The sequence below is a fragment of the Theobroma umbraticum genome, unplaced genomic scaffold (genome assembly GCF_002168275.2).
Source record: "Theobroma umbraticum cultivar Fairchild unplaced genomic scaffold, ASM216827v3 scaffold_239.1, whole genome shotgun sequence".
Taxonomy (NCBI): Eukaryota; Viridiplantae; Streptophyta; class Magnoliopsida; order Malvales; family Malvaceae; genus Theobroma; species Theobroma umbraticum.
The window spans coordinates 846625-873626 of NW_018397273.1; the positions used below are offsets into that span (position 1 = coordinate 846625).

General features: G+C 32.7%; 2 protein-coding genes across 5 annotated transcripts in view; one reads left to right on the forward strand and one right to left on the reverse strand.

The window, feature by feature from the left end:
* The window catches only part of LOC110426985 (uncharacterized), an 11082-nt gene extending 6046 nt beyond the window's left edge, over positions 1-5036 (forward strand). Inside the window, 8 exon segments of the mRNA XM_089785401.1 lie at positions 3171-3463; positions 3626-3730; positions 3820-3859; positions 3932-3961; positions 3964-4226; positions 4331-4639; positions 4641-4782; positions 4864-5036. Coding sequence (XP_089641527.1) covers positions 3171-3463; positions 3626-3730; positions 3820-3859; positions 3932-3961; positions 3964-4226; positions 4331-4639; positions 4641-4782; positions 4864-5006 — 1325 coding nt within the window. The 3' untranslated portion in view covers positions 5007-5036.
* A 1565-nt stretch (positions 5037-6601) lies between these two features.
* On the reverse strand, positions 6602-15787 carry EMB2656 (ARM repeat superfamily protein). Of its 4 annotated transcripts, XM_021442337.2 has the most exons (13): positions 15348-15787; positions 15061-15264; positions 14781-14926; positions 14408-14682; positions 13379-13476; positions 11495-11642; positions 11001-11413; positions 9669-10183; positions 9500-9560; positions 9102-9380; positions 7505-7766; positions 6828-7179; positions 6602-6702 (listed from the first exon to the last, which is right to left on the reverse strand). In XM_021442337.2, exons 1-12 carry the CDS (start codon positions 15717-15719, stop codon positions 6839-6841), a joined length of 3114 nt encoding a protein of 1037 aa, XP_021298012.1. In that variant the 5' UTR covers positions 15720-15787; the 3' UTR covers positions 6602-6702; positions 6828-6838. The 4 variants fall into 4 exon arrangements, with proteins under 4 accessions (XP_021298012.1, XP_021298014.1, XP_021298013.1 ...); XM_021442339.1 differs by having other exon boundaries at positions 6602-7179; positions 13379-13464; XM_021442338.1 differs by having other exon boundaries at positions 6602-7179; positions 13379-13467.
* Between the last annotated feature and the right edge of the window lie 11215 nt (positions 15788-27002).

Below are 27002 nucleotides of genomic sequence, written 5' to 3' on the forward strand. Positions count from 1 at the left end.
AATTCTCATTTTCAAAACACTTAAAGTAAACCTTTAAATTCTTACTTCTTATTAGAAATTCATTGCAATAAAATTTTCTTTTTTAAAACTTTCCATTTTAATTCTTTCCGTAATTAAAACTCTTTTTAATTTTGAAAACCTCTTTATTTTAAGTAAACTTTCTAAAATATATCTAAGACAATATTTTCTTTTCTAACATTTAGAATATGGATTAGTTTTCTAAATTGTATGTTGCTCAAGTTACCTTAATGGTAACTTAACAAATTTTGAAAACTTCTAGTCAAACTAAAATTTTAAAGAAAGTTTAATGCTATCACATAACTTTAGCAATTTTTTCCAAAGTAGAAAACTATTTCCTATGAATTTCTCCAATTAAAATGCTATCTTTAATTTTAAGAATTTCTTTTAAAATAAAAAATAATTTCCTATTCTTTATGAATCACCCAAAATTAAAATTCTATCCTTACTTTTAGGAATTTCTTTTAAAGTTGGAAACAATTTTCTATTTTTGATGAATCAAACAAAATTAAAATGGATGGCATTTAAGTGCTCTTAAAACTCCATAAATCATGAGTTAAACTCATGAAAAAGCTACTAAAAATTTTCAGCAAGTGTGTTTAACAATTAAATACAAAATTCATTAAGAATTAAATCACCAAAACTGATCATAGCTACCCAAAATTTTCTACATTGAATATTTGTTGTTTTTGAACTCAAAAACATGATTTTTATGACCTTTTTTCATGCTAAATCAACTTTGGCCGAAACATGTAGTAATTTAATTTGATAAAACTAATTTTTTAACAATTAAAAATTGTTCATAACACTTACCCAATGTTAATAAAAAAAATCGACACATTAGTGTCCAAAACACCTCAAAACTATTCGGTTTTAACTTGGTTTTGCAAGCCTTTTAATCTAATTATTAATTCCTCAACTAAACATGATTTTAAACATTTTAAAATATGTTTTAATAAATTAATTACATACTGTCCAGATTTGAATTAAAACAGATTTTAAAGAAACCTTTTAAAGCTGATATACACCAAATCAATACATAAATTAATCCTATTAATTATTACCAAGAATCAAGCATGCACATTACATGAAAGGATTAACAAAATCTCTAATACCACTACTGGGATTCGACCTTATGCTCAAATCTGAAAATAATTAAGAAATTAAAAATATAACGCAACGGAATAATAAACTAGCATTTAATTAGAGAAACAGTCTAATTCTACAATATCAATATTTGTATTTTTCATGTAATTTTTAAGTTAATTATGAATGTTCATAAGTTTAAAAGTTACATACCTTGGTCTAGATATCGTAATTAAAACCCAATTAAATAAAAATAATTGTGATGAAGCAAGAAATCTCAAAAAGAGAATAAGATAGTCTAAAATCTTGCAACCAAAATCTTTGCTTCTTCACCTTTAGGATTTGTCAAATCTTTAGCCACCCAAGTATTCAATCTCTAACAATAATCCACACAATGACTAAATAAGACTTTCTCAAAGGTAAGATTTTACTTGTGCGAGAAAGTTTTGCTTCTAAAATAAAAAGATCAAAAATTCTTACCGAATTTTATTTTTGTCAAACAAAGAAAACTATTTTTCTTTTCTTATTTTATGAAACAGCTAAAAAGTGGTTAAGGCTTGGAGTTTTAGTTTGCTAACAGAACATATTTATATTGCCAAACTAAGTTGTAACCCTAAATACAACAATTGTATTTTAATACAATTAAGTCCTTGTGAACTTAATTAATTTCTCACTTTATTTTGGTCTATTCCAATTAAATCTAACTTAATTGATTATCTTTCTTTAATCTCAATCATGTTACTTAATGTGTGTAACCCATTAAGCTTCTAACATGTAGACAATAAACATAAATCCTAATTAAATATCAATTTGATAATTGATTTATATTATTGATCATAGACGGCATCTAGCAATACATCATGACCACCCAAATATTAAAGAGTCAATTAAAGAATTTGACAAAGCACTTCAGTGATAAGCTGCTTGGTGCAATGTGGTCCCTTCATCAAATATCTCGAATATGTTGTAAAGCATGGCTCAGTGTTTACTTATAACATTCCATATTGGTTCTCATAATTCATGACTAACTTTATGAATTTAGGAAACTAACTTTCCTTAATTCATCATGCTTTGGCCAAAGACTTTAACAAGTTAATCAATAATTGAGAATAAGTGAGATACATCCCCTCATATTACTCGGGGTGATGAGTCCTCCCTTGACCACTCATTTACCTCGCATGCTTCATAACATACTCAAAAACACTCTCTTTAGGCATCTGGTCACCTCTAGACCCGTAGGGGTGAAATAAAAGTATATTATTCCTCATACAAGATGACCTAGTGTCTTAAGCCCAAAGACTAGTTGCACGACTATCATATGAGAACATATTGCATAAACACTTGAGTGAATATCAAATAAAGTTCTCATAATGAGTCATGTTTAGTGAACTTGCTCTTTAATAAGTGTGTACATGTTATCTTCAAGTATCTTATATCTTTCAATCTATGAGATCGATTGCTTACTTTTTAAATTAAGAGGCTTGACATGTACTTGTTTTTGAGCATTGTCAATACCTTATCTGGACAATACAATGACCAAGAACAATTTTAGGAGTATAGCTTTGATGTATAGTAATCTCATAATTAGAATAACTTTAGAATTCTTTTACAAGGCTTTTATGTTCCATAGACCTCATCCAATTAATGCTTAATAACTCCTTATTATTACACTAACATGAAGGAAAACTCTTATCACATATATTTATGCAATTAAGTATACATTAAATGACAAGCTATATTCCTTGACCAATCCAATTGGTTCAAAGACATATACCAACATCGGTGACTATTACTAATCATGAGAGCCATTATGTTCCTAATATATGGGCAAAAGATGTAATGGTCTTTGATTTTCGTGTTTGAGTTTCTTTATGACAAGCTACATATTCGTAAGTTTTATTGGCTTCTGAATTTTATTTGGTTTTAGGTAGATTTTGATTTGGACGCCCTTTGATGATGATGCAAACCAAGTCACAAGTACCGGTGAGTTGATTCTTTTGATTACTTCATACCGTTCAGAGAATTATACTTGAGTGACAGAGTAGTGACATTAATTTCTGTGGCAGGTCGAGCTGGTGGCAAGTTTCAACCCAAGACTAGACCTAAAGGTAAAGAAGGTACTTCTACTTCAATACCTCCAGAACTCCCTAATGTTATGAAGGAGGATACTGTTATTCTAGCGTTAATGGGCTCCAATGCAGCTTGTATCGTAGACCCTGAGGGCGTTGTAGATAACTGTAGGAGCCCACAAGTAATGACCTCTTCTCAAGTAGCTGTCATAGATTCTTTGCTTTTACAGGTTGCCGTTTCCAATGGTTGTCATGATTCGCATTCTAGTTTTGGACGATCAGCTGGGGAGGTAAAAGAAAAAATGTTTTATCTCCTTCAACGTATGGGTGTATGCAGTACATTTTTCTTTATTTGGCTACAGATCATTCAGTACAATTTGACAAATTGGTTCCATCCGAAAGAAGAAAAAAGAAAAGAAAAAGAAAATTTAACACATTGATGTTACTTTCAGAATGCAGATATATTTTCTGGGTTGGAATGTCTCGACCAATTTCGTACTCAATTTTCTGGTAAGAATGGAGGTATTCAGATTGATGATGAAAGAACGGGATCACAGGTGAAGATTAGCAACTGCATAAAAGTTACCGAATTTCTTGTTTCCATTTACCACCTTTTATATTTGTGTTTAATATTGATTAATTTCAGGAAGCAGGGGCCTCCCCTGATGTGGAGACCATTGCTTCTGGTATGTGCTAGAGTACTCCTATGTCAATCTGGTGTTTTTGTGTGTCTATATCAAATACTTTTCTACTTTTAGGACGGCATGCTGGAAAATTCAAACCAAGACCAGGTTACAAACTAGTGTGGTCGCATCTCAACCTGCTGTGGTTGATACTGTTATGCATCCTGCAAACTTTCCGTTTGTTCCTTCTGAAACTGTGTGCGTGGAGAAGTCAATTCCTTATCGCTCACCCATGCATGTAGGTGCTTTTATTCCTCCAGATCCTTCTACCTCTGAGTTCCCAGCGAATGAGGAATTGACAAACCTCACAGAAGCTTCTAACCCAGGTGTTACACTTTCTGGAGATGTTCCTGGCATGCCTGGAAAGCTGGTAAATCTTTTTGTGCATAACTTTCTCCTTTCACTTGGATAAAACTCTTTCTGAAATTGCATTATCTGATGCTATCCTGATTATGTTCCCCTATAGGTTCTCAGAGCTCTAATAGCAGCAAAAAGAGGGCCTCTCCAATACCGAATCCTTCTCAAAAGTCCAAACAATCTTCTGCCAGTGATGGGGGGAATGAAAATGGTAAAGCAACAAAGCAGTTGAGAAGGCAGGTAACTAGTCCTAAGCTTGTTGATGATCATGAGGATGGGACTTGTAATGATGACGACCCAGCCACTGAACCTCCCACTAGTTCTGTTATAGATGAGGATAGAGATGATGATGGCGATGAATATAATGCAGAGAGTGCATTTCCAAAAAGGAGAACTTATAGGAGGTCAAAGAAACCCATGTCCGAAAAATGAAAAACCTCCTCGGAAGCATAAGACAATTAAAGAAAAACAGGTTGAAAAGCATGAGAAAGTGAATGAAGTATCAGATCAACCAACAAAAGAATGGCCCCGGAAGTTTTCTCATTCAACTCGTGGAAAGAGAAGATTTGGTTGTTACCACTACTACAGATTAAAGTTCGTGAGACATTATTCTTTGTCTATTTATTAATCATTTCCTTTCTCTTTTGTAGTGGACGAGTCTTTACTTCACACTTTGCAAAGGTGGCCTTGGAAGAATATCATTCTGCTTGGGCCTGGTTTCTCATTGATACAACTTTTTCTTGGAAGAAGTCATCATCAGACTGAGTTGAAATTCAAGAATGAAGAGCGTTGATATCCATTGAGGCTTTCTAAGCCTTTAGCAAGTCGTACCCAAGGTGGATTCCATTTTTATTGTGTTTGCTATTGGAAGCTCCACTTGTCTAATTATTGTGAGTTGTGTCATGCTTAGGTGTAATATCATTTTATTATCCTGCAGATCATTCCTATTTTGAGAAGATGATTGAGTAGCTGCAATTTTTTTTTTTTATAATTGAGAGAAAAGAAAAATCATACATTAATCAATGAATCAAATATTCAGATGTAATAATTGCAACGATTTACTAAACAGGCAAAACGAAAGTCTAATGAAAATGTTTCAATTGATTTGACACGTGAAGAGATGAAATTAACTCCTGAAATTAATGTATGTTTTCATTTCTTCTTTTTTATTTCCAATAGCGATGATAATTTACCATGATGCAATGTTGATCACATAGCATGTGGTGAACATGTTGATGAGAAGATGTCTCCTGCATAAGGACATAAATCTGTGTGGGAATGGCTATATGCACTTGGAATAGTTACCTAATACCGAATTGTTGAGAAATTAAAAGGTCATAAACATAAAAACTATCCAACCATGCTGATGCTTGGAGAAATCGTTGAATCTGGATCGTCTTAGTCCAAGTCTCTTCCTGTATTTCACACCATGGCTCACATTGCTTTGCATGCTATGCTACCCACAACCACGTGTTTTTTGTTTTCTTTGGATGGTGGTGGATAGCTACCGTCATGATTGTTTGATAAGGTAAATATAGATGGATGAACATTTGGGCATGTGCTGCCTATCCCATCTGGAGCTACCTCATTGAATTTTGCATCTTCCTTGGCAAATGTGATAGCCGAGGGGAAGCAACAAAAGGCGAGCAGGATGAGGATGAAGCAGTTGAAGATCGAGAAGCAGGTGCTGCTGAAGACCATAGTACTTTAAAGTCTGATGAAACTGATGATCTCGACGACATATTGAGTTCATATACAAGTGCATTTTAGTAATCAAACACCAGAAAAGGATATTTTCAGGCAAGGTTTGCATGTGGAGTGGAAAGGGGATTTATAAACATAGAAAAGCTCTACCCCTCATTCTTACTCACTGCCCAACAATTTGACTCGTTATTTTCCATCTCTAACTCCACCTCTTTCTTTACTCATACCATGATTAATAACTTGTTTACCGAGAAACAGCTACACACACAACGTAGGCTACTGTTTTTCTGCACAAGTACTTAATCATTGTCTCCTTTCTTTGTTTACCTATTCAATAATACCATTAATATTTTTTTTAATTACAGTAAAAAAATACACTTGTATATTAATTAGATTATGGGTTTTGTTTAATGGCTATCACGAACCCTCCATACAAATTCGAGTGAAGGGCAAAACATGGCAAACACAAAAGCCAAATCTTCATGGAAAGCTTTAGCAATGAGATTCATAATTGAGTGGTTGTAATTTCCTGAACCTAGAGGGGGTATATGGACATTTCGAGAGTAAAAGGCTTTTGGGCTTGATGGACATTTGAGGAAAAACGACCCAAGGCTTAACCAAAGAAACCAATAACATGTAGCTCTTCTCCCGCTAAACAGCCAATAGGACCTGAAGAAACAGAAATACCTGAAAGTAACCATAGCTCATGAACTTGCATGAGAGGCATCAGAGGGGCAAATGCACTTGTATGCTAATTCCACGAGTTGCATGCCCCAACCCCGAACCTGGAATTGGAAACACTCGCACCACATATAATCAATACAAAAATCTGGAGCCTCATTGGAATATTCAGAACAAGATCATAGCAGCAACAGATAAATGACCAGGGGTTAAGGTAAGGAGTATTAACCGGCTCGGGTTTCAGTCAGTAAGCTCATCTGATTCTTGAGAATCCTCAGACGTGACATCTGAGTCCTCATTTTCATCACAATCTTCTTCTGTCCTTACAGCTTTACTCGCAGTCATCTTGGCCAGTGCTGCAGTCTTGCTTGCCCTTTGTGAGCGAGTGCCTATAGTGCCAGGAACGGTGGGAACCACGGATTGGAAAGAGGCAGGTGAGTTTTCGTTTTCTTCATCAGAACTAACTTCTTCACGTCTCACCCGTCTCCTTACACGAATTGGCCGAGTTGAGCGTGGGGCTGGGCTTTGTGGAACTGCAGTGGAACCATCCATATCTAAGTCGAATTCAAGGTCTAACCTTCCTACAAAACATTGAGAGAGCACATATTTAGTTTAGTGTTAAATGACCAACACATGACCACCCAACAATAACAAAAAGAAAACAAGTAGAAGGCACTTATCCCAAAAAAGAAAAGAACAAATAGCAGGCCAAAATTGGACGCAATTCATGTTTGCTCTGGACAATTTTACTAGTTTGTTTCCAGAAAAGTATTCTTCAACACAAGACTATGCCATCTATGTGGTCAGACAGATTTTGTATAATATTTCGATCAGAAAGGTCCCATTTGACATGCAGAGCACAACATCCTCAACTTAATATCTTTCCTGTGAGTGTAAGAAACTCACCAAAAATCAACTTAGCTTCGTCTTCAGACAAATCCTGATCAGGATGTCTATCTAGTTCCTTAAGACGTTCAGCCATCTGCTTCAACTCCTTTACAACATCTTTCTCTCCCAGCACACATTCACATGCACGACTCAAAAGCCTCCGCATTATCTTTACTGGCCCTTGTTCTGATAAGCGGAAATGGAGAGAGGCAAGTATTTTACATAGAGCTGCAACATATGACCTCTCCGCGGGTGTCTTCTTCGCTTGGAACCTCACCACCTTGGGAACGCATAAGAGTAACAAATTAGTAGGTATCAAATTAGTTTGTTCAAAAATGAGGTAGTCTTCCTCAAAGATTTATGCCACCGGTATACCCATCTTCCATACAACACATCCATGGTTTTCAATGCAACAAAATAACAAAATTTTTTTGCATCAATGGAGAAACAGAAATCATCAGCATATAGGAATTGCTTTGAAGCGAAGCTTCTGAATATAAACACAGTAAATGTACTCCATCCGAAATTATCTTGATTTCCAATAGAGTCCTATAATATAAGTACACAATGAAAATGTCAAAACCTTAGATGTCTACGTTATTCTCACCACCCTTCAGCCCTTTGAAGGGAAGGCTAAAGCTATGTGATAATCGCATATACTTTAAAACTGCACTGAAGAAAATCCAGACAGAAGAAATAATATAGCCCTTTTAAAGTCATTAAATAGAAATCTGCTCGGCATTAAGTTGCTATTTGGTTGTAACAACTTTTGGTTTGGTCAGAGATCTTATCAAAGGATTGATTTTGATGAGGGTATGGCAATAGAAAACCGGCTATAGCAGTTGAATAATCATTTGAGAACCTACTAGTTAGATATTAATCTCTTCGACAGAGCACTAAAACCATTCCAGAGGAATTTACTTGGTTTTAGAGTACTAATGATGTAATTTTCACCAACAGCACATGACTAGAAGAGTAGGACTTCAAGAAATAGGAGTTAATAACTGTTGGTTCTCTCTGCAATCAAGGATACTGGATATTCAGAAAAATATGTGGAAAGGCCAGCACCACAACCCAAAGTAAGTTTGATGGAGAACATTCTTTCAACTTTTGTTAAAATGTCTATTCAAGGCATAAAAGAAAACAGGATTTTAATAATAATCTGGTTTAGAGGACTGGTATGAATTCAACCACTAAAAATAAAATTCCCTCCAGCCCATTGAAATTGTCTGCATACAAAATGACAAATTTTTATTAATCATTATATTGGGAAATGTTAAATTTCACTTCTAGTTGTTAACTACTAAACTTTAACAATATTAGTAATATGAATACAAGTTCTTTCTTAAATGTCCAGTTAATTAATTAATTAAAGATTTTAGTTTTTTTTTTTATGTGAAAACTTTAATGGGACAAGGTAGCATATGGTTTGTAGAATCCCAAGGGGAAAGAAAAAGGAAAAAGAAAAGACTACCTATGAGGCTATTACAATGTAACAATCATAACTTATAAACATTGCTTGTCAAGCAAAGACATAATAGTTTTAGTATTCATTCTTTAGCATTTTAAGGGCAATCATAAACCACAAAATAAATTTACAGTTGTGAACAATTACCTCTGCGGCTATGCGTATTGCAAGTCCCTCTTCCCCACATTCTACTGAAGGATGTTCAGAGCCATCTATGACTTGTGGTGCTGTCTTACAACCAATATCCTCCTCCACTTCAGTCTCTTTCACATATAGGGGAGTCTGCATCATTTGCAGCATGAATCTTGAAGCTTGTACTGCACGCTTACGCATGTTGGACACCATGTAAGAAGAACCTCCAGAATGGTCATTTATACCCGGCCACATACAACGAATGACTGGAATGAAAGCCTTGGACAAACACTTCTGTGATTGCAAAATCAGAATTATCATCATCAACAAACAAGTCTTGACACATTGGACATATAACTTCTGTGTCTGTGTCTACAAAAACCACATAATATCCGGAATTTAGTATTGCCTACCTTGTGATTTGCTGAAAGGGAAGCGTAATGCTCGAAGAAAACAGATAAACACTGTTTCAATCTAGTCAACAGTTAAAAGAAAAACACGTTGAAATGGCCATCATTGTAAAGAAGATGAGAACAATTTTATAAAGTAAAAGAGAGAGGAGAGAGGCTCAGATCCACCAACCTCTGTAGGTCCTTCGATTCATTACTGAAATACAAGCTAATCAGCTTGGATAAGAGCAAAGGATGAAAAGAGGCTGGTATACTTGGATACTTCTCACTTAGAAGAAGGATCTTTGCAAATCCCTCTCCAAGAACAGCTTGGACTGATTCACTTTCATCATTTTCTAGAGCTGTACCCCAATTATTTGTCATAAATCCAGCATATAAGAGATCAAGTAATTGAATATTCAAATCTCCATCTGTGTCAGAAAAGTTTACAGGAATAGAGGGCATGTTATCTTCTTGGAGCTGTGTAGAAAAGTTAAGTCCCATGGCCCTATCAACTTCCTGAGGACCATGCCACATCCCAAGATCAAATAACGCCTTACAAGCAACTGTGCTAATTGGAGAAGGGCCCTTAACATAGGAGATCCTCAACTGCTTTATTAGTTCTTCGCTTGGTTTATTCTCTAACAACCCAAACAAACCTAGGCACCGGACAGCTATCCTCTGCACATCCAAGTGAACATGTTTTGCCTGCATTTTATAGTCCATATCAATTGTTAAATCCTTCCAAAAATAAATTTTTAGACAATTTTTTTACTTAGGCATTTTAAAACATCTAAAATCTAGGCAAACTCATAGCAATTGCATGTATATGGAATATATATTAAGTACATTTGCATCAAGGTTAATGCAGAGAAGCTCACTTTCATTTGCTATAAGTTCTACTCTTTATATTCTTACCTTTCCTCAAATAGATACTTCACAAATGAAAATAAATGCACATAACAATATGAACAAATTAATATAACATATAAAATATGCCCTAGAGAATTTAAGGAAAAAACCAAACTCTTCATCTTGTCATGCATATAATTAGGAGGTAAGAATAAAAAACCATACTCAGTGAAGAGCTAAGGCTATTTCATGTAGGCCTTGAGGATTTTATTATGAATAACAAAGTGGAATCCAAATAAAACAGAAAGACTCAGCCAAGTCCAAACCCCAGGAAGCAACAAAAATTGACTATGTTACTCCAACTCTTCATTTTCCTTGAAGTACCCCGTATCCAACACATATCCAACAGACATTGGTATGGAGGTCTTGCCCTCCAAATATATGGGAAAACTTAGAAAAAATTGGCCATACCCGTGTTGGACACATACCTTTATCCAACACTCACCCCCAAGTCCAGGTAACATAGAAACTTGAAGCACATGCGTATAATATTAAGAGGTAAGAATAGAAAAGCATCATTGAAGACATGAGGCTATTTACCATAGGACTTTAGGATTTCATTATGAATAAAGTGGAATCAATGTAGAACAGAAAGATGCAACCAAATCCATACCCCAGGAAGCAACAAAGAATGAAGCAGTTCAAAATGAAATGATTTTGCATTTTCCAAGAGAAGACCAGTGACAGCAAGGCTGTGCATCCATTGCATAAAGTCAGCAGTTCTCTCCCGGCAAGGACGTGCAAGCTCTTCTACAACCCCAAGAATAACTTCTTCAAATTCACCAGTGGCAGAGTGAACCTTCCTTGCCAACCTCGCCACTGCAATAGCCCAATCTCTGTCACCACCAAGATTTATGCCATCTCCAATCACAACTTTGTTGCCTTCATCATCCACTTCATGCTCAAGAGGCCTGTGCAGTAGGTCTTGCACAAAGGAGCTAGCAACCTTCCTGATTGTAGCATCTGAAAAATCAAGCATTTCGCCGAGCAGTAGTAGCTGTCGAGATGCAAAGTGATAATTTGCCCCTGAAATTATCTGGTCAAATTAGAATATATAAAGTTGAACAAATACTTTACACATTTGTTGATCAAAAGAACCTAACCCACCAGCATCAATATGAGCCTTGACCAAATCTATGTAATCAAAGACAGTTTCAGGAAGACTTTTATCTAAGAGATCATTGTTGTCTGAAGCTTCTGCAGCATATACAGCTGCTTCAGTTCCTGTTGTAGCAGCAGCATCAGAACCTTTAGCCTGTTCAAAAATGTGTTATGTTCTATATTATCATGAAAGTTTATGTAATGTTATTAACTCAAGAATAATTGTCAACAAATCATCACCATCAAAGGTCTAAAAACTGTGAAGAAAATTGCTCGCCATCCTTCAGTCTTATATTGATATAAAACTAAATACAATCATCTTATGTTGCCAATTTTATAAAACTAAAAAAATAAAAATAAATTTGCAAAAGCAAGTTCAATATGCAAGAGCTATCATGGCTAAGTTGAGACTGAGGTATAAAACATCAACCAGTTTTACGTGACAACAAAAGAAAAGATGGTAAAGGTTGTTTGGCAATCCAGTTGATAGCACAAAACTTGATTTATAGTCATAATTTAATGACATGTTTCTCATTTCAACTCAAGGAGATCTAAAATAATAAAACTACATCTTTTCAGGTCCTTTTTTGTACTTATGTTGACAAAGTAAGCTAATTACAAAGATTGAACAGGCATATCAAATGCTAGAAAGTTACCAAGCTTTAGGTTTTCTCCTGAAAAAGATTGTCAAAATATTACATTAGACTCTATTCATGCTATGATTAATAAAAGCTGGCCCCTTTAGAAATTCTTTTAAAAACTTTGAAATTTCTACCATTTCACACCCCAATTCTTCTTTTATTTCTCTTTGCAAAACTTACAATCCAATAGCAAATCGGGGTAGAAGCCTTATAGCACCCTCAGCACATTTTCTATGTTTTTGTAAGTAGTGTTTTCCAAGTAAAATGAAAATTCTAAATTATAAAATATTTGTGAATCCTGGAATATTATTCCCACTAATATCTTCATCGGAATCATCCTTTTCCCGAAAAGATTCTTAATCATCAAAAGCTGATTTAATATTAATACAACGACAGACATATTATGCACTCAGCAAGAGAATGATTTTCTAACAATTCAAGCTGTAAACATTAAAAAAAAATAACTTTCAAATACGATACAATAACCATCTTAGTTGTTACCTGTCACAACATTGTTTCACTACCACTGTTTTTTATATTAAATTTGGGAGTAGAGAGAACTATTTAAAAAAAATAACTTGAACAGATGAAAGAAAATGCCTATGGTTTAAAATCATTGAATGGTCAAAAACCATAACAAAATTATCTATTGTCCTTAGATGAAAAATTCTTCATATAAGGAACAAGGAAGAAATGCTTGTTCAGAGCCAGACCAATTACTCTCTTGGTAGCAAGTTTAACATTATAGAGTACTTTGAATGAAATGATAAAAGTATTTGCTCTTCAGCAACCAACAAAAACAAAGACATGGTTTAAAAATTATTGTCATTTTTCTTGATGTAAAGAGTTTAAGTCAGAGCATATTCTTTGGAAAGTATTTGTTAAACATTAACACTCCCTCTTGTCAGAGAGTTCTTTCAAAACCAGTTGCTTAAGTAATAAAAATGCTATATAAGTTCAAAAAGGAGAATATTAACATAATATTATTAAAAACGCCTTATATTCATCCCAAATCCAGAAGTTTATCCAGGAATATCATAAAACGCCCCTATTGTGATCAAATAAAAGTCCTAAGTTTTAACAAAGTAGTAACTTATGTCATCCAATTTCAAACCCTCACGACAGGGGAACTCTAAAAGTAATTAAATAGGCCAGAAGAAATAAAAGAAAGTGCTCATTAAATATATGTCCAATAAATTTGGAAAAGAATAAATAAACAGTCAAAGATATAGATGAATAACAAGCTTACTTGTGCTTCCATCTGCAAATGTTTGCATACTGTCCTCCAATAAAGAGAGACCTCAGGTTCCATTAGTTGGATGCTTGCAGAATAATCTGCTAAATATCCTAAAATAATATCAGAAAAAATCAAGGTAGAATTTTTGCTTGTATAAACTGAAGTGTTACAAGATATGCTTTCCCTGTTAATCAAAGAAATATAAGTATGGCAAATTGGTTTGACGTTCCCAACACGAAATCCAAGAAACAGTCATTGGAAGTAAACTAATAACCAGCTGAAGAGGTACAAATTTAAGAATAACATATTGCTACTCAAAGGAAGTACAACCATAATTCTTCATTATTAATCGTTGGATTGGAAAACCTCACAAAATGCCAAACATATTGGATTTCATGCATTGATTATGGAAATAAAAACAAGACTTTTCTTCAAATTTTAGAACAACAAAAATGGGAAATTAAATCACCAACTTGTTACAAATAAAAGAAAAAAAACATAGGGAAAATAATATCATGTCCAATTTATACTTTTATATAATTCTTTTGGTTACATATTTCAAAACCTGCTTTGTACTCGATCCTTTCAGATTTTCCACAAGCAAAATGTTCTACGAGTAGCACAGAAGGATGCAATTCAAAGGCAAAACATCTGGATCTGACCCAACCCCCCAGATGAAGAACACATTCAAGCCATGTGGGAGGAATTGAACCACCTAACTCCGCACAATTCTAAATCTTTCTCCTTTTTCCACAAAACAATACAGAGACGTATGTTAAAAGTCTTTCATAAATGAAATTATTTTATAAAAACTGCCCAAGGATGAAACCCAAGGCGGTATACTAGACTTAACACACCCAAAAGGATCATATTTAAGCAATAGAAAGAGTTTGCATCCAAGTCTTTCGCAGGGCAACTTCAACCACCACAAACATGTTTACAGGGTTATTATTATAGTTTTTACAGAGATTGTGGAATTGTAAAAGTGAAAAAAAGATGATCATTACTCATTTAGCAAGCATATCCAAAATCTCCACAAACCTTCGATTCTTTCATTCGTTGATGCTGGTAATACATATTGCCGCATACTTTGCCCATCATCCAGTTTTACTAAACCAGCTCTTAGAAGAGACTCCATTACAGACTCCCCAACTGATTCATAGGTTTCAACATCGAGATACTTGAGAAGTTCTATAGGATCTCCATTGCAGCACTTAGCAAGCCACTGATCTGTCATTAACTTCAAACACTCCTTCGAAACAGCCCAAGAACGATCAGCAAGTCCTCTCTGAAGAATTATTGTCCTTTGCTTGATGCTAACAGACCAAGCAAATTAAACAAAACAAGATGTAAGAACTTGTTAAATGAAAGACATAGGATACAGCTCAAGTATGGAATTAAGATGCAGCAGTACCTGAGGCTATGAAGAGGAAATTTGTTAGCTATAACACAGTATGCTGCTTTGCGTACTGACTCACTTACATCCATTGTACAATCGATGATTAATTGGGAAGTTGTATTGGAAGGGGGCAAGGATAACACAATGGTCTTACGAACCTCCTGTAAGCAGTAGCCCCCGAGAATTCTTAAGTAATTTTCATTATTTTGCTTGAAAACCTTTGCAGAAATTAAGATTTTCATACCAAATCAGGAAATCCATTGAAAAAGAAAACAAAATAAGTTCAGAGACTGACCGAATTCTGTTCCAATGGAAGGACCTCGAGAAACAAATCAAGAACATCGCTGTTTTCAGCATCATTCGCAAATCGTGAAAGCGCCCTAACAGCAAGTGTGCGGATCAGAGGAACCTTGTCCACCGCCCGAGATTTCATTAACTCTATCACCTCATCCCATAGTTCATTGCTCACTTCTGAGTCATCAGGCAGCCGCAGTATGATCTGTTTAAAATATAAATTATCAATTGATATCATTAAAACACACACACACAAAATCCTAAAAAGTCGAATTTGAAGAATCCGACCTCGGAAATAATCTGGCAAGCCCTGAATCGGGCGGTTTTATTAGCGGCCGCAGCGCCAACCAAGAGAAACTTTAGAAAGCCCTCCAAGAACTCATCGCTAGCGACAGCGTCAATGGGGTCTCGGGCACTGGCAAAGGCTGAAACGAAGCGTACGACGCGTTCCACGGAGGCCGTTCGCTTTTGGATTTGAAAGAGAGGGGTTAAGGTTCTGGCGAAGGCGACGGAGAATTGATGAAGGGAGGCGAATTTTGATCGGACGGCTGAGAGCTCTTTCAGCTTGCGGTGATGGGTGGCGTTGGACGTTTTGGCCTCGTCGAAGATTTTGGCAATTTTGCGCATCAGTTGTGTCTCTGCCATTTCTTGCTCTCTCATTTTCGGTTTCCTTGTCTTTCTGTCTATCCATTCATCCCTCCTCTGCAGTCTGCATCTGCCCTTTTGAATTTTTTGTTTTGAATTCGAGCGGGAGTTTATGAAAGGAGCGGCCCATTTTTTAATTATTACTCTTCAGCGAATAGAAAAGCATAAAGGTGAAGCGCAGGTTATTATTTTTTTTCCTTGAAATAAAGAGAATTAGACTAACTATTCCATTTTCACAAATTTTTATTACCACATTATTTTAATATTTTATTGGTAAAAATAGTTTAAAATAATAAATGAATGAATGATAAAAAGATAAAAATATTTTTTATTGTAATTTATGATTTCAATTTAAAATATTTAATTTTTTGATAATTTATTAAAGTAATAACACATTTTTAATTAAAACTTTAATATGATTTTTTTATTTTTAAAAACAAATAAAATATTAATAATTTACAATTTATATAAAATATTAAGCGTGTTTGGATTGCAAAATAGAATAAAATAAAATAATTATTCTATCAGAATAGAACAAAATAAGAATAAAATAAAAATAATTATTATATAGTTTCGTCAATAGAAAAAAATAAGATAAAAATGTTATTATGACTTATTGTAACCTTTAATTAGTAAAAATAACTTTAGAATAATAAAAGAATAAGTATAAAAAGATAAAAATATATTTTTATTATAATATGTGATTATTTATTTTTGTTTTATTTTTAAAATATTCATAATTTATAATTTATTTGAAATGTTACCGATTTGTATTTTAAATATTAATATTTTATTTATAAATTTAATTATTAGTATTTAAAATACTATTATTTTATTCATAATTTAAGCATTATTATGATTAAAATATTCATTATTTTAATCATTTTTAAATTTAAAATGTTAACTTTTTATGGCATATAATTAAAAACTTAAACTTTTTTGTTTTAAATTCTTCTTTTTTCTTTTCTTCTCCTTTGGCCGGCATAACAAAGCACCAATTTGGCATTCCTTGTAGTCGGATTCGGCCACTAGGGCACCAGATCAACACTTTACGTAATTGGATTTGATCGTAGAATACCAAATTTAGCCATGAAGATCTAGTTGGGAAGTACCAAATCTAGAGCTTCTCGCAACCAGATCTAGCTATCGACACCGAATTCAACATTTCCTCGATCGGATGTGGTCAAAGAGCTCCAAATCTAGTCCTAAAGCCACTACTGCCCTCCGATGGTGGATGAAGGAAATTTAGAGAGAAAATGAGAAAGTAGGCATCGGAAGAGAGAGGAAGAAAAAGAGAATAATGAGAAAGAAAGAAACTTTTTATAAGTCTTTAATTCTAATTTTCTCAAATGAGTGAAGGCATTTAAGTTTTTCAACTTTTAGATGCTATTCCATTAGGTATGAAATGGCTAATATTTACTGGATGTTTAGTTGGCCATTCCCCTTATATTCCTTAAAAAATTTTCTCCATCCGTTTGGTTTTGTTTTTGGAGGAAGGAATAGCCATTCTAAAGAATGGCTATTCATTAAAATCTTGTAAAATGTTGGATTATATATTACCCTCCCCTTTTGGTATGTTTGGTTCATAATCATTAAAATCTTGTAAAATGTTGGATTATATATTACCCTCCCCTTTTGGTATGTTTGGTTCATAATAAGGAATAGAATGAGAATGGAATTGTCATTCCATATGAAAAAAATAAGAGAAGAATAACTATTATTTAGATTTATTCATGGGAATGGAATCAGACAGAAATTGTTAGTATGGCTTATTTCATTATTCCGTTAGTAGGAATAATTTTAAGAATAGTTAAAAAATAAGTATTCAATCATAAAAATATCCTTTATTAAAATTTAAGATTTTTTAAATAAAAAAAGATCTAAATTGTTAGAAATGTTAGCCCAAAGAAAATATACAAAAGGGGTGAATTAGATTTTAAAAAATTTGAAAAGTGTAAAACAATTAGCTGTAATCGACTACAAAAGCTCTCGTGGTTGTAATTCTTTTCTCAAATCAACTCCAATATCTTTCAAACAAAATTATGGTTGATTATAAAGACTTAAGAATCAATCCTAAACTAGAAAACTTATTTTGAAAACTTGTAAGAGAATTTCAACAAAAGCATTGATGTATATGCAAGTTTTAATAAAGCTACGTAATCAATTATAGATAAATGGTTACTTTGAAATGCTTAAACATTCTTCAAATGCAAATCAAATAAAGGCAACTTTGAGAAAAACGTTTTAAAAAAAATTTTCAACAAGAAATGGACAATTTGTGATGGCTAAAAAATATTTTTAAGAAGACACAAACCAATTTTGTAATGAGCATGAAATCAAGGCACAAGCAATTTTTAAAATGAGTTTTTCATAGTTAAGTGCAATAATTTAAAGCAAAGACAAAAATGAAAATGTAGACACAAGTATTTATATTGGTTCGGCTTTCTCGAATGTCTATATCCACTCTTTTGATTTACCAAGGAATTTTCAATCCACCAAAAGAATTCTTACTTTTTAAAGAGAAATGATAACCTTTACAACGGCTTTTTCACATGTTCACCACAAACCCATGATTTTAACAGGTTCACCACAAAACTCATGGTTTTTAACTAATTCACATAGATTTAATGGGATCACCACAAACCCATACACAATTCACAAAGAGAGTCTTGATTTTTTATAAGAAGCGATAACCTTTACAAAATAACTTTTCAAAGCTAAGTTAAAACCTTTACAAGAATAGTAATAACTTTTCAAAGCTAAGCTAGAACCTTTACAAGAATAACAAGAGTGCCTCTAAAAGGTAAATTTTGCTAAATGGGTACAATTGAGGAAAAATGCCTAACATTGGGTTTAAACGTAGGATATAAAGATAGGAATGAAAGCACAAAGAAAGTTTAGGTTAAGTAGGCTTGGTTTTGCTTTGTTTTCTCTAATTTCTTTTCAAGACCATGATCTTCAAGAGTTTGGCCCTTTCTCTTTCTTCTACCTCAACTTGAAATGCTTTTTAATGGCCCTTATTATAGTTGAAAAAGTCTCGGAGCCTTTAAAGGTGATTAGAGCAAGATCCTAGCTATTATCCTTTTGAATTTTGTGTTTAATAGTCACTTTGCAATCGAGTATAGAAATTCTCTAGTCGATCCTTTTTCAGAAAGCTTGTATTTTTAAAATCTGGCTTGGTGTAGTCAACTATGACTCACTTAAGGTCGACTACGGCTTCATAAAAGCTTGGATTTCATGTGCTCACTTCCTTAGGATCGACTACAGACCTTATGGGGTCGACTTTGGCTATATTTTTTAAAGTTTTTGTGCTGCTTAGTGCATAAATTACAATAATCCAATGTCTTGCAATGTGATTTTGACCTCGATCTGATCTGAACTAGGTAAAGTGATAAACATGAAAGTTGTATCCTTGTCTCTTCGCTTTCTAATGGTTCAAAAATCACATCAATTAGACTTCTTTAGTGAGAGTTATGCTTGAAATGCTGCAGCATATATAGGAGACGAACTTAGCCATACTTGCATGATTTATCGCCATAGAATCGACTTGTTTTACACTAAGATCAATTGGAGCTTTGCTTCTTCAAGATACCTTGACATTTTGGTACTTAACTTTGGCTACTTCCTTGCTTTTTCCCTGTGATTAAATGTTGAGTTGAGAGTGAAATTCATGGCTTAAAAACAACCTTGGTGTTGTGAAATCAACCATCTTTGAATGCTTTGAGATAAGCTTCAACACTTGTGACCTTATCTTGCAACTTCAACATCTCAAATATGAATGTTAGAAGGATAATAACTAGAAGTCATTCAAGCAAATTAAACACTTAAACGATTAAGTCATTGAAGCTTGTAGACATTTGTAGAACAAGAATGTGATAATTCAATAGTTTCATTGATTCACACAACTAAAACAATTAAGCTTGTAATCATGTAAGAACAAATGTATAAAAGCTAAATCATTTCAAAAATTTATCAAATATCATTCAAATAATGTTCAAGCAAATTTGATCATTTTGTCATAATCAAAACTATAATCATTTTAAAACGAACACAAATAATAGATGATGAGACCAAATTTACTCTTTATTGTAAATAAGTAATAAATTTTACCAAAATACAAAAAAAATTAATAATATTTGTTTAATAATACTTGCTTTAATTTTGTTTTGTTTAATAATACCTTTGATACTAATTTACTTTATTTTTAACATATGCATTAAAATTGCTTTATTGCAACTTCAAATCCACATATCTTTATTGCATTTACAACAAGAAGAAAAAAATGCAATAAAAATTCTAAGGCATCTTATAAAGGGAAACACTGTGTTATACTACTATAGAATGTGATGTGTCATGGATCCAAGAACCTAATCACTAAACGTGAAAAATTTTGGAGTCCCCACCAATCTTTTTGTCAAGGTGCTATTGGTCACCCGTTTAAGTTTATTTCTTTAAAATGTTACTTAAGCTCAACCTAAGTTTATTTTAATGAAATAAGCTCTAATTTATTTCTTTCACTCCAAAAGTCCAATTGATGTGATTCTTGAGCCATTAGAAAGTTAAAGAGATAAAGCTAAAACTTTTATGTTTATCACTTTGCTCAGTTCGGATCATATCAAGCTGAAAATCACATTGCACAATGCTCGACAGATGTAATTCTGCTCAAGGCAGCAGGACGACTAAGGCTGAGGCTGTGGTGCTGAGCTACTCATGGTTGTAGCACTGAAGGAACCATCGCAACAGAGCTAAAAATTTATGGTCGCGGAGCTAGGCTAGATAGGCACATCATACAAAAACCCAAGAGCACGGCTCCACGATGCTGAAGAAATAACGTCGTGACGCTACCAAAGTCTATCTTGGCACGTCGACGCCAAGAAATCATGGCCGTGGCATTACATCAAGTTTCCAAAAGTAAAAAGCTCACAAAATTTTGGAAATTAAGTTACTTGGAGCCTATTTAAAAGACCTTTTTTAAATGTTTAAAATATGGGACAATAAGTAATTATTCTGAAGATTTGGAGCTAAGAACGAAGCAAGAAAACAAGAGAATTTGACAGAGAATTGAGATTGTAAAACTTCAATACTTAGTTTCTTTCTCTACTTTTATGTTTCTTTAATTTTCTTTTACTTAGATTCATGGCTAAATTTCTTTGTATGTTTTTTTTATTAGTTATTTTGAGTTAAATTATCTTTCTAAGATTGTGGTAGATTTCAACATGTAATTTGAATATTTGTTTCTCTATACTATGAATAGGTATAGTTTTACTTATTCAAATTTGTTCTTAATGCTTTTGATTGTCTAGCCAATAATTAATTGATTTGTAAATCTAATTAAAACTCGACAAAGAGATTTTAGATTAGATTAAGGTTTGAATAGTGTATGTTCACGTCACTTAGGTGATCTGATTCGCGATTCAAGTAAACATACGCCAATTGTCATACATAGCCAAATTAAAACACTAGCTTAATGAACCTTATTTAATTGATTCTTATAGATATATAGTGACTCAATTAAGTTAGGTATTTATGCAAGCATCTGGATAGAGACTTCTACATAACTTTGGGTCTGGATTAGTGAAACCACCCATTAATGTAAATAATAAAAGAAGCTGGTATTAGATGATATATTGAATGCATCCATAATCCTAAGTCTTTAGTCTTTTTCTTTCTCAATATATTAAAATTTTGTTGATTAATTTAGTGTTTATTTTGATTTCATTTTAATTAGTTTTTCTTCAATTTTCGAATTACTTAAATAAGATTAATTTTTTTTTATAATTTTGTACTTAGTGAAACTTTAGAAACAAATCCTTGTGGGAACAATAATTTAAATTTACAGTCTATATTACTTGCTTGATACATATACTTGCGTGTGCAAAATTGATAACAATCATTCTTTGCCATAAACTACATCACAATTCCTCTATAAATGGTTTCTTTTCTAGGATAGGCTTTCTTGTTTACTGTTAGAACACAGGAGGCATGTTCAACCTCGGAGCTGAAGATGATCCTTGATTATTATCCTAAAAGAAGTTTGGATGGTTTCTCCACCTAAAGTTGTAGGTGTTGGAGTAAGAGCTAGTTTGTTGTTTGTTCCCCACAAACTGAACTATCTTTGTAGTAATTGGACACTGATTACATGTATGTTAATCTCTGCAATACTCACAAACTACAAAAGGACTTTGAATTGAGTTAGCATCAATAGAATCAAGTTTTTTAGTTAAAACTACTACTTGTGCTGATAATGTTGTAATGGCATCCACGTCATGAACTCTAGCTACTCTCCTATGCATTTATCACTCTACTAGCCACTGATAGTTGTTCAATGCCATCTCCTCTAACAAGTCATACGCCTCATTAATTGATTTTGCCATTAGAGCTTCTCCTACAACAACATCAATGATGGTTCAAATATGACCACTTAATTCATTGTAGGACGTTTGCATTTGAAGCCACTTCGGGAGACTATGATGACAGGAACGACAAAGCAAGTCCTTGTATCTTTCCCAGGCTTTGTACAATGATTTAAAACCTAGCTGCATGAATCATGTGATATCATTCCTCACTTTGTTGTCTTAGCCAAAGGAAAGAACTTAGCAAGAAACTTTTGAGCAAGATCATCCCATGTTGCAATGGATCTAGTAGGAAACGCATTCAACCACACTTTAACTTTGTCCTTTAAAGAAAAATGGAAAAGCTACAAATGAATTGCATCGTTTGTAACTCCATTGTGTTCAAAGGTGTGACATTCTCCAAGAAGTTCGAAATATAGGCATTTAGATCATCAATTGGAATATCCTCAAATTGGACTAAAGTTTAATGATGGTCAGCTTAATCTCAAAATTGTTGGCTTGAATTATCAGCTTTCTAATGCTTGAGGGAATCCCTTGTACTAAAGGAACAACATAATCTCTTAAATAACAATTCTTTTCCACTACTCGCTCTTGGATTTTCTACTCACCTTGTTGATCAGCCATTATATCAATTTGAGCACAAGCTTGCTGATTTTCTCATTGAAGTCTTTAGAATGTTCTTTCGATCTTTGGGTCATAAGATACAATCTCCAAGCTTTTTGCTCTTCTCATACAACGACAAATTACACCAGAAAAATAAAAAAATAGAAAAACTAGTGTTAAGACTAATCAGTTGAATTTTAATATTAGTGAATTAAATAGGAAAAATAAATTCCTTGACAACAATGTCAATAACTTTATGTCAATTTAGTACAAGCAAGTATACATATAGAACAAGTAATATATACAGTAAATCCAAAATTGTATCCCATAGAGAATTGCTCTTATTTGTTCACTAAGTATCAAAATTATGACAGATCAATCTTATTCACGTAACTCAATTTTATAGAAAATTAATTAAAACTAAATTAAATCAAACCCTAAACTAATTAACAGAAAGTAAAAATTCACTTGAGAAAAGCAATAGATTAAAACTTAAGATTATTGGTTCATTCAACATTTCATTTGGCACTAGTTTCTCTTATTATCTACTTTCATGGATGGTTTTGTTAATTTAGAATCCAAAATTATGTACAAGTCTCTGTCGAGATGCTTGCACAAATATCTAATTTAATTGAGTCACTATTTGTCTATAGTAATCAATTAAATAAGATTCATTAAGCTAACATTCTAATTTGGCTATATATGGCATTTAAGCATATGTTTATCCTAATTGCGAATCAGATCACCTTAGTGATGTGCACATACACTATTTAAACCTTAGTCTAATCTAAAATCACTTTGTTAAGGCTCAGTTAGATTCACAAATCAGTCAATTGTTGGCCAGACAACCAAAAGTATTAAGAACATATTTGAATAAGAAAATCTATACCCATTTATAATAAATAAAGAGAAACAAATATTCAGATTACATGTTGAAATCCACCATAATCCTAGAAAAGCAAATTAGTTCTTAATATCAAATAAAAGTATCATCAAAAAAAATTAACTACTAATCCAAGTAAAAGAAATTAAGAGAAACACAAAAATAAAGAAAGAAAGTAATGGTTGAAGCTTTATGATCTTGATTCTCTCTCAAACTTTCTTACTTTCTTACTTTCTTACTTTGTTTTTAGCTTTTTTCTCCAAAATAGTTATTTGTCATCTTCCTCTAAAACCCTCTGAAAAAAGTCCTTTCATTATGCTCCAAAAACCTTTATTTCAAATTTTGCAAAAAAAATTATTTTTGAAAAATTTCCTGGCATCGCGGCTTTATTTTCCTTGGCACTGCAATGTCGTAACTTCTCTTGTAGCACTGCAATGTTACTTCCTCAGTGTTACACCCTTTTGCTCTCAGGTGGCACTTTAAGGATGTACATTCAACCAACACTGGGACCACACTATCCTCAGTGCTACAACTTTGGCCTCCTTGATGTCGCAACCTTGAGCAACTTCAAGCCGCGAACTTCATTTGATGTGCTGCCTAATGTCGAGCTACAATAGTCTAGCCCTTTTCAACATAATTTTCACCTCAATCTAATTTAAACTGAGTAAAGTGGTAAAAGTTGTATCCCTGTCTCTTAGTTTTCTAATGGAGCAAGAATCGCATCAATTGGATTTCTATAGCTCAAGTTATCCTCGAATACTTATAGCATATATGAATGAAACTATCACCATACTTATGTGATTTTACATCAAATGAACCTTTTTCATCAAATTTCCTATAAAGACAATAAGAGAAATCAACAATAATTATTCTTAAAGTACTTTAAAATAAAATAACATAAAATTAAACTAAAATACTTAAATTAAACTAATCAACATGTATTGAAACTTAACTAAGAAAAACATCTACAATACTATAATCAGAATCTAAAAGCTCAAATATCTAAATACTTAAGCCCCCAAAATGTATCAAACTAAAATTATATGTTATTCACCTTTTTTATAAAAAAAAATATAAAAAGTCTTTTTGTTTGCCTTAGAAAAATTGAAAAAAACAAGATTATCCATATTTTATCATAAAACATTTTTTGTATTTCAAAACACAACTTCAATTTTTTTTCCAATCACCATTTTTTTCTCTTCCATCCATGTAATGAGTGCATCAAAATTTAAGTAGAGTTTAAAGCATATTAAAATTATCCTAAAAAGTGATTTTTTTAGGTGCATTAAAATAGTGTTGTTAATTTCTTTCTATCACACTTAATTTTTATCAAATGTACCAATTAATTTTAATAGATAATGGCAAAATGAGAAGACTTGGTATAAGTGGCTTAATTAAAGATACTAGTTTATAAAATGGATCAAATGATTTTTAAATGTCAATATGTAAGTCATATCTAGGTATTCATAGGCATTAAACCCAATTACATAGTATTCAAGTATCTTATATTTAAGTTTGGGATGAGATGGATTCAAGTAGAAATTATACTACTTATCTCGATTTTAAGTAGAGTGCGAGTATTATCCCATGGATACTTATTCTCAAATTGGGTTTTAGATATGTATGTTTCTAAGGGGATTGGGGGGATTGAACTTAGGGAATGCCCTTGAACAACCAAGAGCATTAATGTCAATTTAACCAAGTCCAATTTTGATATTCTATAATAAAAAGTCATATTTATTTGTTCTCCCACTTAACTAAATAAATACATATTGCTTTTTCACTAACCCTACCAAAACCTAAAACCCCCTTGCAAGTCTATTTTCTTTATCCTTTATTAGCACACTTTAGGGGCGTTTGGTATGCTAGATATGGGGAACATTCTTTGTATTTTAAATGAATGTATTCACTTTAGAGCATTTGGTTTGTTTAAAACACATTGTAAAGCCTTCTCATGGTAATGTGATTACAATGGGCAAAAGGTATATGATTCCTCTCCACCATGGATGTAAAGTAACTTTTTTTTTACAAAGGAAAAGTTGCATTTTTTTTTTCCCAAATCTCCTACCATAGCTTGACCTTTCTCTTCTTCTTCTTTTTGCCCTTACTGCTCACTTGTATCAGATTTGCTATTGTTTGTGGTTCAAAAGGAATATGGCTAGTTAGTCTGTGGTTTATATTTTCAATCTTGCAGATATCAAATCTAACTTTTCGTCACTAATTAAAATTAAAATCCTTCAGATTATCTATCATATCTAATTGTTCATCATTGATTGAATTCTGTTTTTATGTCTTTGTTTTCCTTTTTGTCTTAGTTTGCTACTAATAGAGTTTTGATTGGGGGATTGCTATGTGTTCCATGTTTTGTTATTGATGGACTTTGCACTACCCAAAGAATGTACTGTTTAATCTGATGATAGGCACAAGAAGGAAAGAGAGAAAAAAAGAAAGACAAAAGGAAAAAGAAAAAGAAACGTGGAGTTTTATGCGTCGCACAAATTAATTTTATTTGTTGAATAAAAGAAATTAAATATATAATTGATAAATCATATATAAATTTTAAAATAAAAAGCATATGAATTAATTAGAAATGATTATTGATTATATAAATATGAATTAATATTAATTGATTAACTAATTAATTAATTATTTAAATTATTTAATTAAATAATTAATTTATAAAATTTTAAATTAAATAATTTAATTATTTAAAAGTTAACTAACTTATTTAGAATAAATATTTTATAATTTCATGTATTTTAATATTTAAATAATTAGTAATTAAGTATTATATTATTTTTTTATGCTATTATTTAGGAGAAAATATCCACATCTTCTTAAGTTTTAATCAAAATTATACAGAGGTCCATTAATTTTCAAAATCGATACTTCACCCCAAATGTCTAAACGACGTTAATGTTAACTGCAAAATGTCTAAAATACCTTTTTTTTCCTTTTTCTATTGTTTTCTTTCTTTTAGGCTAGCCTATAGTGTCCTTGTTTGCCACAAGAAGATGCTTTCTGCTAAAAGAAGCCAAAAGTAGCCGAAAGTAACCTTGTCCGCCACAAGAAGATGCTTTCTGCCAAGAGAAGACAAAAGTAGCCGAAAGCAACCTTGTCTGATCAATATAAACTCTCTCAAGACCATTGTAAAGGCAGAGTTTTTAGTTTGGATAAAAAATCCAATCCAGAAGAAGAATAATTTCTCTCTGGGTTCTCTTGTATCCAAAAATCAAAAGTGTATTTCAAATTCCAAATAAAAATAGATTCCAATTAAAGATTTCAAATCCAATTATTTGTTTCAAAGGTTTTATTTTCAGACAAGAATATTACCGGAGTCGATCCCTGGTGTCATTTGGTATCAGAGCCACTCCAAGACCAAGAGGTATTTATTAAGAAAGAAAAATTTTGATTTTGATCTTCTTTTCTGAGTTCTGGTTTTAAAGATTTGCATGCATA

What these genes read in the sequence shown, in the direction of transcription:
- EMB2656 (XM_021442337.2), bottom strand. Translation starts at nt 15,719, where the DNA reads ATGAGAGAGCAAGAAATGGCAGAGACACAACTGATGCGCAAAATTGCC. An exon ending in TTTCCTCTTCATAGCCTCAG is followed by an intron (nt 14,683 to 14,780) that starts GTACTGCTGCAT and finishes TTGGTCTGTTAG; the next exon opens with CATCAAGCAAAGGACAATAA. An exon ending in ATTTGCAGATGGAAGCACAA is followed by an intron (nt 11,643 to 13,378) that starts GTAAGCTTGTTA and finishes ATTTTTGAACAG; the next exon opens with GCTAAAGGTTCTGATGCTGC.